This window comes from Platalea leucorodia, assembly GCF_965183815.1.
Source record: "Platalea leucorodia genome assembly, chromosome: 3".
NCBI lineage: Eukaryota > Metazoa > Chordata > Aves > Pelecaniformes > Threskiornithidae > Platalea > Platalea leucorodia.
In genome coordinates this window covers 94,208,450-94,220,575 of record NC_138825.1, presented here as the reverse complement: position 1 = coordinate 94,220,575, position 12,126 = coordinate 94,208,450, and the positions used below count along the sequence as shown (strand labels likewise).

The window sequence follows — 12,126 nt, the reverse complement described above, 5'->3', positions numbered from 1 at the left end:
GGGGGAGCCCGCAGGGAGGGCAGCCCCCGCCGCCGCTGGGATTTGCTCTCTCGCCGCCGCGGGGGGCCGGGGCACGGCGGAAGCACCGGAGCAGCGCGCCGGGCTGCGCCGCCCCCTCGGGGGGACACCCGGCGGCTCGCCTGCGCTGCCCCGCCCGGGCCGGCCGCGCTCCCCGCCCGCAGCGGGGTCCCGCCGCCGGCCGAGCCTCCCCCGCGCCGCCGCCGCCGCCGCCGAGACTTAGGGCAGTCCTGTTACTTTCTCGGACTTACATGGACATTTCCCGGCAGCGCGCGTAGCCCGCGGCCGCCGCGTCCCGCCAGCCGCTTGCCGCCCGCCCCGCCGCGGGCACCGCCGCCGCCTTTGCCGCTTGCGCCCCGGGACGCGGAGGCGCAGGGCGGCGCGGGCCCTGCCTGCCCCCGCCGGCCCGCCGTTCTCGCCGACTTTCTCCGCCGCTGGGAGCGAGAGCAACAGCTTGCCCGGCCCGGCCAGGCCAAGTGCCGCGGGAGGCGGCGAGGGAGCGGGCGGCGACAGGCACCGCCGAGCCGCGGCCCGGAGCCCTCGCCCCCGCGGCCTCCCCGCCGGAGCTGCGCGGAGCTGCCCTCCCGCCGCCCCGTCCCGGGCCGCGGAGCCACGCCGGGCGGCGCTGCGGGGGCCGGCGGCGGGCCGCCGCCGCCCGGGAGGAGAGCGCGCCCGGGGGGGCGCCCGCTCCCTCGCCGGGGCCCCCGCGAAGCTGCCGCAGCCCGGCCCGCCGCGCCGGGCGCCCAAAGTGGCCCGCGCCCCCGCGCCCCGCGGGCGCCGCCCGGAGACCCTCGGCCCCCGCTGCCTCCTGCGGCCCGCCGCCGCGGGGTGTCTGGCCGCCGCCGCCCGCGCCCTGCTCCGCCGCGGCTCCGGCGCCCGCCCCGGCGCCCGGGGTGATGCCATGCCCCGCAACCACGGCGGCGGGGAGGAGGGCGGCTCCGCGGGGCTCTGGGTGAAGAGCGGCGCGGCGGCGGGCATGAAGGATGTGGAGTCGGGCCGGGGCAGGGCGCTGGCGAGCGCGGCGGCCCGCGGCGACGGCCTGCTGCTCCTGGGCACCGGCGGCGCGGCCGCCCCCGCCGGGCTGCGGGAGGGCCGCCGCGGGAAGCACGGCGCCCGCATGAGCCTGCTGGGGAAGCCGCTGTCGTACAGCAGCGGGCCGAGCTGCCGCAGGAACGCCAAGTACCGCCGGCTGCAGAACTACCTGTACAACGTGCTGGAGCGGCCCCGCGGCTGGGCCTTCGTCTACCACGCCTTCGTGTGAGTACCGACCCGCTCCCCTCTCCTCCCGTCCCGTCCCGTCCCGTCCCCCGGGCCGCCGCCCGCACCTGCCCCCGGCCAGAGCCGCGCCGCGGCGCGCACCTTCCCTCCGCTCCCCGAGCATCGCTCGGCGGCCGGCCCCCGGGGAGGGCGAGCGCCCCGCCCGTCGCGCCGAAAGTGCCCGGGAGGCATCGGCGGAGGCGGGGGAGCCCCTGCCACCTGCGGCGCGGCGCTCCGCGGGCGACGGAAAATCCGCGCAGCCCTCGGTGGGAGGTGTTGGGGGGGGGAGGCTCGGTTCACCCGGGCAAGCGGAGCGGGAGGAGAGCGCGGCGGGGAGCACATGCCCGCTTGTCTCCCCGGCGCTTGAGGCCGCCGGGTTGCGCGGGGGGCTGCGCGGCGCTCCCGCAGCGGCGGCTCCGAGGTTACGCGGGGCGAGGGGTGCCGGCCGCTCCCGGGCCCCTCCCCGTGGCGGCGGGGCGCGGTGGAAAGGGCGGCGGTACCCGCGGCGGTACCCCCGCCGTGCGTTTTGCTTCGCGGACAGGGAGCGCTGCGCGGTTTGAAAAGTTAGCGGCGCGGAGCCGCGCGGCGCGTTTCTGCCTCCCGCCTGGTTCCCGCCCCGCCGGGAGCGCGGGTGGCGGCGTGGGCCGCGCCGCCTTCCCACGCGTGTGCTCCCCGCGGGAGGCTGCCGCCCAGGTGCGCCCACCTGCCGCTGGCAGGGCCGGGCCGCCCCCGGGGAAGGGCGCGGTGAGCGGCCGGTGCGCTGCCGGCCCGCTCGCTCCGCTCCTCCGGTATCTGGCATTTCTGCGCTTTTTCTTTTAGCCGGTGACTCCTCCTGTCGCTCTCATTCTGAAAGAGCCGGTGACTGAAATACACGTCCCGTCGCATCGCTCTGTGGAGAGCGGTACTGTCACCGCGCTGCGAAACTTGGGCTGCTTTACTTAGAGAGGCTGGCCTGGGAGAGCCGGGTGAGGGGGACCCAGGACTGTAACTACTGAAAGTAACCCCAGGGTCCCCCAGCGGTGTTCCTTAGTTCATTAGCGATCCCCTGTTTTTACGGGTGTTGGTAATATTGGGGGGAAAGGCCCGACGCAAAAGCCTTTTGGATGGCTGAGCAAGACGTGTGATACAGGGTGCAAAGGAGTCATTGCACTGGGTCACAGTCCCAGATGAAAACGTTGCGATAAATTACAGAGGAAGGATGAGAGGCATTACTGTATCGGGGGTATAATACAAGGTATTTCTATGTTTGACCACAGAAAATATACTGTAAACAAACAAGAATATTTAATTGATACACTGTAGGTAACTATATTTCCATGATAGTCGCTGGAATCAAGCTAGCGGTTACAGAAGCTTCGGTAAAAAAGCAACTGTTCCCTGAAAGCTGTTTGATAGCAGAAAGAGTACTCCTCTCCCAGCAGCAGAGGAATCCCCAAATCCTACTTTAATAGAAGTTTTTATAGGGGAAAAAATACTTTGCCAGAAACATGGCAGTCTGATTAATAAGATACTTTGTGGATACATTTATTTAGCAGAGCATAATTGCTGTAGATACAAGCAGTAGAAACATACTTAATGTTATCTTTTGTTCAGTAAAAGGATTTTTGTCCACTTAGAAGATCTGCCCATTCTCTCTGTTTTACTGTGAAAATCAACTCTTGCAGATTGAACTTTCTTCTTGGAGGGTATTTATTTGGTACATTTTGCTGTTTGGGTTCTTACAGGTGTTATCCTGCGGTGCAGATGGATGTTAATTAATGTTGTGAGAATCACCGGAGTCTTTACCAGGAATTGTCTTACTGCAGTGCCTGCAGGTGCCATACAAAATCTGTAGATTGTCGTTTTGGACCTTTCTCTTTGAGATCATGATGAAAATCATTAAAACAAGGAAAGTTCAAGTTGGAAATAAAGTTGACAAGTTTAAACCTCGAAAAAAAAAAAGTACATTTCCAAACAGAGTGAAGTCATGACACAGCAGCACTGTAAACAAGGAAGATTGCCAGCTGCGTTTAGATAATTGCCTGCATAGAAAGAGTGCCAGTTTTAATTTTTAATTGCAAATGGCAATTTTGGCAGCTGTAAATGCCAACATTATATCTTTTATCTGAGCAGATCTGTGTGAAAGAGCTTGAAACATTACTGTAATATAAAGGCACCTAGTAATAATATTACTTTTAAGGATCTGTCACTGCTACGGTGTTTAAGGTGCATTTGAAGTTCCATTGGATTTCAATTTGACAGCCATCCTCATTGCCAGTCTATAAATTATTTTAATGTATTTATATAATTCTGATTTAATGACTGCCAGATATTCAGATAATATTTTTGGTGTTTCAGGCTCAATTTTTTCCAGCTACCTGATCAGGTACACTTGCATCTTGGAAAACATACATTCTCTCAGAATTAAAAAGAAACATAAAAATAAAACCCAACTCTTTGGAAAAAAAGTCTTGAAGCAGACAAGTAGTTAGAGTTGCAGAGACATTACTAAGTATGTGGATGAGATGTCGGCTCCTACCTCTGCTAAGCTATTCTTGACTGCAGTAGAGCCCGTTATAGCCCTGTACTATTTCTGTTCCAGGAATGGGCTATCTGGTGTGAGACCTTCTGTGTAGATCATTGGTCTCCTGAAATGAAGCACGTTCTCATCTGGAGGTTGAAATAACGCAAGGGTGGTTTCAGAGTTTCAATTTAAAGTCTTCGATCTAGAAGTTTCTTTAGGTTTGCCTGTTTGTTTTTGAAATAAGCAGCGGGGAATTAAGCACCAGTTACAAATAAGAAACCATTCATGCAGTGATATTTTCATTTCTCATTTCTATAGGGAAAAACACTTTAGAGCTGAGAATTATGCACACTTTGTTCTTCTTTTTTCTTTTTGCCCTTTCAAATAAGACAGAAAAATAGGCCAGACACCTGAGGAATGAGTGTTGTGACCTACATTCAGAAGTCAATTGGTTAGTTTATTTGTAAATATAAACTTGCAAAATGCTGGAAAAAACACCTGTTCTGCAAACTTCTGCTACTAGAGGAAGGATTTACTCTTGAGCAAAGGCCTTTGACTTCAGTATAGTTGTGCTGGGGAGTAGAACCATAAATGACATGTTTCTTGGCTCCTTTTTGTGTGCCTCACTGGTTCTTTACATGGAAGTCCTAGTTGAAAATCTAAGATATTTACGGGATGTTTTTGAAAAACTGCCTTTCAGATACCACAGTCTTCTGTTCTTAATCATTCAGGAACACCAAAAATACGAACACTTATGAAATCGGAAGAGAATATTCATACCATTCGCGAGTAATGAGTCAGTAATGTAAACTCCTGCTAGTAAAATATTTATGCCACACCACATCACCTACACATGGAGCATGTGCATATTTAACGCGCACGCATCTACATGAAAGTGCTGTGATACTGTAACTTTTCAAAAGCATTGTCTTGGGATGTCATAGGATTTCTTTGTTGTTGCTGTTGTTTATTTAGGTTATTTTGGGTTGTTGGTTGTCTATACATAAAAATGTATAGACATTGGCTTAGAATCATCAAAGGGGAATTCCAGATTTGTTGCAAATTTAACTCTGGGTTTCGTCTTCAGTTGTCATAAGGATTTTGTATTATTTTCATTCTTAATTGACATTCTGAAAAAGAGACGGCTTGAGAAGTTCGGGGAAAAAATACTACTCTGATACTGCTTATACTGGTAGGATATAATTAGTTGCATAAGTTTCCTAATTTAACATGTTGGATTTATTTCAGGAATAATAAAGTTTCTGTTTCTTACTGACTTCTTTGTAATATATTCCATGCAAAAGTCTTTAACATTTGTTGTGGGGATGTCCTTCTCTTTATAAAGGCACCACCTTTTGCTCTGGAAGCTTCTGAATCACAAATCGCAAGGCTGGATGCATGCACAAGGGCAGTATCACTTTGCATTACCTATATTGATAGCTTTCCATGGGCATCCTCTGTTGGCCATGGCTGGAGATGAGATATGATGCTAGATGAATTTAAGAGCCTGTGTGATGTTCTTCTTGTCCTTTGCGTTATTGATGGAAAAAGGCTGAAAAATTATTTCTGAAAAAAATCTAATGATGCCATCAAAGATTTAACTAGCGATTTTAGTTTTCCAGATCTGCCGGAAAGGACATAGCTTACTAATAATCAGACGGCTACTGAACAGCAGCGTCTTCGCATGTGGCCTAACAACACTATGTCAGACTGTGCCATTTGTATAATTAGGGAGGTTCCACATTCTGATCAGAAAAACAGTAACATGCAGCAGCCTAAATTCTTGCTTTTTCTTCTACTATTAGAAAGTAGGAGAAATGATTTTCTCTCTTTATTCTATCCGTCTCAAACCATCTAATGAACGGGTTCCACTGTGGGTAGATCTATGTCTTTCGTCTTTTCAAGCACCATTTCATAGTCAGGGTCTGATGTTAGGATAACAATATATTTTTGTATGCTTTAAAAAACAAATAACAGCATGATATTTACAAATAACAGATAGTAGGGTTAACGATATAAATGATATGGCAAAGCAAATCTTATTAGGTACTAAGGAGGTAAAAATTTTAAATTCTGTAGCACCTAAACTTTAGTAGGCATTTTCTTTCAGGGAGTGACAATGAATGATGGTGGATATTTAGGTGCACTTCGGTATAAATCTGCAGTGGTTTGCCGCATCTGAGGCTGTCTGTGATTCTATATGTGTGCATATTTCTCACTTAAACGCTGTTTGGAAGGGACCTTTGGAAGTCACCCAGTACAGCTGGGAGACACGCTCTTCCCAGTCATGTCAGCCGGGCTTTGTCTAGATGGGTCTTAAACCTCACTGGATGGAGGTCCCACTGCCTTGCTGGGTGACCTACAGGTCTGCAACACCCACCTGTTGAAAAAAGAGGGGTTTTGGCATGGGGAGGGAAGGACGGGAGCCATCTTGAACCTCCCAAGTGGCAGCTAATGGACGTTGCCCCTTTATGTATCATCTGGCACTAGCAAGAAGAATTTGGCCTCTTTATCCTTGTAATTTCCATTCAATTACCTGTAAGCTGCTATTAGGTCACCTGTTAGATCAGCCTCTTGCCAGACTGAACAAGCTCAGCTCCCTCAACTTCCCCATGTAAGATACAAGCTCGAGGCCCCTGACTATCTTGGTTGCTCTCCTGCATCTCCTCCAGCTTCTGCACGTCCCTGTTCAGCTGGGGGGGACACAACTGGGTGCCATAGTGTGAGGCCACATTGAGTAGAGGAGAAAAATAACTTTCTTCAGCCTGCTGGCCCCACTCCTCTAATGTAGTTGTATGCTGCTTGCGTTATTTCTGATGAGGGCATGCTGTTGGCTTGTACTCAACCTGCTGTGTCCACAGGAACGCCAAGGCCCTTTTCAGTGGGGCTGCCACCCAAACAGTGGGTTCCCAGCCTGTATGGATGCATGGGATTACTCTGCACCAAATCCAGATCTCTGCTTTTCTCTTAATTGAACTTCATAGGGTTTTATGTTCATGTCCTGTATTTCTTGTGCTGTCTCAGTCACTATACACTGACCAGAGACGTGGAGATACAACAATCTTTAAAACCGCTTGCACTTCCTCTGTGATTGGCAGAGAAGATAAAATGGTCAACAACGGTTCATTCCTCCTCTTTACTGGTGTTGTTCATGGACAGCAGTCCTCTCCTGGAACCCCGTCACAGGCAATAAATAACATCTAGTTTCTCTTTTTCACTTGGTTTTGTTGGATAGCTGTTGCCCACATCAGGATTTTCAGTAGATAAGTATCAGGAATGTTTATCATGTGATGTATACTTACCTTAGTATAATGTTTCACATTTTATTTTTTGAGGCTTGGTCTACTAAGTTTTCTCATTTGTACTGGCCTTACTTTCTGACTCAAGAGTAGTGATCCAGGGGAAAGAGCTAATTTGCCATAAAAATCAAAACTGATCCTCAGCCTTCTAGAAAGAAGAGAACCAAAGGCTTTCTTTGAGAAAGAGTCACCAAGATCTGGATTGGGGAAAGGTCATGCATGTGGACTTTCTTCTGTCATAAGGTTTATTTCTCGAATGGGATTAGGAATTGTGTATAGGAAGGTGAATAGTATCTTAGGTTAGTGTTTGGGTTTCACATTTTGAAATAAATGTACAGCCTTTGTGAGCAGAGTCTTCTCCATCTTTTCTCCATCTTAAACCAAGAAGAGAGTTAAGAGCTTTCTTGATAATTATCTTTTTACTGTAATTTTTTCCCCTCATGCAAAAATCATGCAATTAGCATTATATTTGGGGGTGAGAGTCCTATCTTAGATCTGTTTGTCTTGGTGCATCAGTCTTGGGCATGACATTTCTTGTCTTCCTTATTGAGCATCTTGTATGTTGTGGAGACTCTTGGTGAACTTTCTGTGGTCTCATCTGGTGAAAGAAGTTGCCTGAAATTGTAGATTTTGTCCAGGGGTCAGATGATCTATGAACACATAATGTGGCATTAAATATATGCTGTCTCAAAGGAGTAGTTGTTTTAGAGGATGCAAGAAAGATTGTAGAAAGATTTTAATTGCCTGTGAATCAGTATTTGTGTGACAGATTTTCAGAGTAGGCTCTAGACGATAACTTAATGAGCTAGATACTTTTTCTTTCCCAATACTTTTTAAGTTTCTATGGTATTTGACTTTTTAAAGCAAATATAAAAGTCATGATATCTACACAGACTTGAAGCTCTTTCCGTGCTCCAAATCTGACTATATTTTTCATAGCTATTCACCCTGTTTTACTGTTGTTGTTTGTAGCTTAATTAAGTTTCCTGAATTGGATGAAAAGTACAATTGAACTAATATTTTTGCAATAATTGCAAATAATTTCTAGCATCAACCAAATGGAATACCAATGATTATTCAGTCATTCATAGTGATTCCCCTATTCATGAGAATAAACATCACTAACGTATTTACCAATACTCGTAAAAATGCAGTGAAATTTTTCATAATAGTTTCAGTGGAAAGGAAAAGCACATGGTTTGTAGCTTAATTCATCTTTTTATGGAGAAAATAAATAGAAGGAAAAACTTTTATTCCTAGACAATGTAAACTCCTGACATTGCAAATAAAACTCACTGCTGTAAGGTAGTTGTTTCTTAATAATTCGTAAAATTTAATTGCCAAGTGCTTAACATTTTTATATGGTTCATATTTCCATTACCATAAATGTCTGATGAAAATTAATGAAATCTGCCACTGATTTTAATTGAAGCGGAAGTGAGTCTTCTGCACACAGGTGAAAAGGATGGAGTAGAAAGCATAAATAATACTATCTAATGAAAAATCTTTAACATGTATACATAATAGACATCATTTGCTACATTATTCCTAATGAGGCAGATGTTTATTCTTACAATAAATGTTGCTTTTTCCCTTTGCGAACCATTAACACAACAGAACATGCATTCTTGGCTTTTTTTAATTAATGCTGGTGTATTGAGATTCGCTTCTAAATATGTATTATATAAACTATACTGAGTTTGGGGAAACTTGTATTTTTTTTTCTCCTTTCTTGTTTTCTCTGAGGGATATTTTTTTTAAAGTTTGGTTTACAGATATACTGTATGAGAGCAGATGTAGATTACCCAAGGGATTGCCACCACAAGTCAGTTAAGGTAGAAAATTCATCAGCTGTGCAGTTTATCAATTGCAAAATAATTTTAAGCAGTTGCTGTGCTCATGTGAAAAGTAAACTTCCTTTAGAGATATTAATTAAAAGTTCAAAGGCCGTCTTACAGGTCAGCTGCACTTAATCAAGAAATATTTTCAATTTTCTGTTGAGCATTAGATTTATCTTGTGATAGCTGTCTGAGTTGCAGTGTAATTGTGTTACAGGAAGCTCAGCAAAATGTTCATCACTTTGAGCACTGAAGTGTAGTCTCAGGCAGTGTCTTCTACTTGAAAGACTGTGATCACTTCTTAATATATACAGTCTGGTCCACTGATTCAGAGGTGGACACAGTCCTCCAGCTAGATGTATCTGAATTTCTCTGTTTGGCCTTCACCCAAGAAAATCTTCAAATATAAATGTGTGTATTTTCCTTAACAGAGATGGACATAAATATGTATGCAAGCATTTTCTTGAAGAGTGAATGATTTTCAAAGGCATGGAGTACCTGCAGCTTCCTTTCATTATTCTATTGTGTATTCAGTGCATAATTCACTTTTTCTCCCCACTTGTATAGAATGAAGTTTAACAAATGAATCATGCTCTTAAACTGATTAGAAGTAATGAAGAAAGGAAGTTTTGTACCTGCCCTCTTCTTGATGTGTGCAATATATTCCTGTTTGTCTTGGCTTCCTTCTTGCTTTGAGACTCCCTAGTTCAGCAAAGGAAACATATTACAACTTTCAAGATTTCTGCAGAGTTTTAATTATTTTATTGTAGTCATACCTGGTATCGTATGGTAGCAACAGACTGGTGCCAGGAGTCAAACGCGACCAAACAAAGAGAGTAAAATCTTTCTGCTTTGAGAGGAAAAAAATGCTGCCGAACACATTGAGATGCCTCGCTAGTTCACTAGTGTTGTCAGTTAGAGCATCTGCACACATCCTTTTGAGGTCATTCAGTCAGAAATAGCATCTAACTTCTCCTAGGGCATTAAATTTAATTGCTTTGTACGGCCTAAGTTCATCCATAACCGTGGTATCTGAGAATTACCCATTAGAAGCAAATGTACAAATCTTCCTCTTCCAGGCTCTCGTGGCAGGAATGCACTTAAAAGTTACTGTTGGGGCCTTTCGAAATGAGCGTAAGGATCCTGACGTACTTGAGAGGGACTTTTGTGGGAAAATTAAGATGAAATATTGTTTTGGATGCACTTCTGTTAAGTAGTGGGGGTGGAGGGCCACTCATCTTTGTCAGTGAGCTTGGAAATGTAGGTCAGTCTGCCCAGGAGACAAGTCTGTTTCAGTAACCGCATCTTTTCTACGGCAAAACTGCCATGTCTTCAGAGGATGGCAGGTGATGGCTCAGTCGAAGCTGGCGTGGTGAGGTTGGAGCAGTGTCCGCGCTGCAGCCAGGGCTGGTGAGCAGGTGATGGCCTCTCCCCTTCAGGTGGCTCAGCAATGGAGAAGGGGCATTGCTCGGTTGCCAGGAAATCATCATCTTGAAAAACTCTTTTACATCCAAGAAAGTTATACTGACCTGAGTTTAGAAGTAGTCTCTAAAATCATTAGGAGGAAAGAAATCTGTTTCTGCTCTCATCTCCGTGCAGTTGATGCTTTCCTGTAGAGTAAGGTTTTTTTTACACGCATCATTGCCACAGGAAGGAACCGAGTCTTGCTCTTTGCTGCTCTCTGCAAAAGGATGCATAGAGGTGGCAGGAAACGCAAAGCAGCCTGTGTATGAGGGACTGAGCTACTTGCAGGTATCCGTGCAACAGGGAGGAAAGAAGAGCCTGTGCTGGCAGTTGGAGGCTTTTTATTAGACCTGTCCCTCAGACCCTTCTGAAGTCCAGTTGGGAGGCAGAACTTCTCATGCCTTTGGACTCACCCACTTGTTTTTACTAGAAATGTTAATTAAATGTTGTGGTTTTTTTTTCCCAAGGAGGTTCCAGTACACTTGCAGTATATAGTTAGTTGCAGTAAGTATGCATGCTCTCAAGTGATTTATTCAATTGCTAGTCATTTAATCTGTGGATGTTTCTCTCTCTGAGAAGATGTCCTGACTGCATCTGTAGACTGAAGATGAAGCAGAATTTAGAATAAAAGAGGAACAGCTTTGCTAACGTCTGTGGGTGTTGTAGATTTTATATAATAGAACAGTTTGTTCAAACAGACATATTTCTATCCCCTTAAGCTTAGAAACAATAGATTTCATTTGGTGGTTGGAGATACTGTCTGGAAAGAAGTTAGCCTTCCTCAAAGGTCGCACTGACAGCTGACTAAACTCATGATTTGGCTTCCGCGAACAATCTGTTTGCCAGGGTGTTGGAAGTGAGAGATTATTGTAGGCAGTGATGAGGCAGGTGGTGATCCTGAATTATAAATGCTCTTCGGAAGGAATTTTGATTTTCATCCTGAAAATGCTTGTAGACATACTTTTTAGTGGTATTATTAATAGTTTTAGGCACTTATATAGTAGTTAGTAGAAATTATCAAATTGAGCATTGATAAAAGCTCTGTCTTTCAATCAAGGATGATGGTGAAAACCCATCTGAATTAGAGACATGTTTATAAAGCTTCTGAAGTTGTATTTGAGAAATTCTTGTATGGAAGGATGAAGGCCTGTCCTGAAACCTTCAAAGCTACTATATTATGTATGTGCGGGCACTCCACATGAGATTTCGCTGTTTGGAGATATTATGTAGGGACAGTTATGCTGAGAGCACTCGTGGAATTGCAGAGGCAGGAGACATTATCTAGGTAGGAACGAAATCATCGAGGTGAGGGAGAATTTATGAATATCTACTTGACTGTAACAGTACTGTACTGATACTGAATATTACCTTAAGGTTAGAAATGTTCTTGTCTTATATTAATAATATGTCTTTAATTAACATTTTTCGCCTTTTATTATCTGCTTTCTGTAGAGAGAAAGCTGAAGTACCAGCGTGAATCAATTTATCAGATTTATATATAAATAAAACATGGTATTGATCTTTACATTTTTCTTCCATTGAGGTCTTGACCCTGTGGACAGACTTGAGGAAATAATCAGTAATGTTTTTACTACAACATGAAAATTTTATTCACTACCTAATTGTGTTTCTGATTGCTTTTCCTTTGGTAAATATTTGTGTGTTTGAGGGTTGAGGGGTGCATTCACGTGTTCTGGTAGCTAATGTGAAGAAGAATCTGTTGACTTTTTATTCAAGTCCAGCAATG

General features: G+C 46.0%; 1 protein-coding gene across 5 annotated transcripts in view; it reads left to right on the top strand.

Annotated features, from left to right (window-relative positions):
- Positions 1-916: 916 nt before the first annotated feature.
- Positions 917-12,126, top strand: part of KCNQ5 (potassium voltage-gated channel subfamily Q member 5) — a gene marked incomplete at its 5' end in the record, with an annotated part of 296,587 nt that continues 285,377 nt past the window's right edge. For 4 of the 5 annotated variants that reach the window (XM_082305874.1, XM_082305873.1, XM_082305875.1 and 1 more), the window contains one exon: positions 920-1,275. In XM_082305874.1, coding sequence (XP_082162000.1) covers positions 920-1,275 — 356 coding nt within the window. Of the gene's footprint in view, positions 1,276-12,126 lie in introns of all 5 variants that reach the window. The other variant, XM_082305876.1, reaches the window with a different exon arrangement.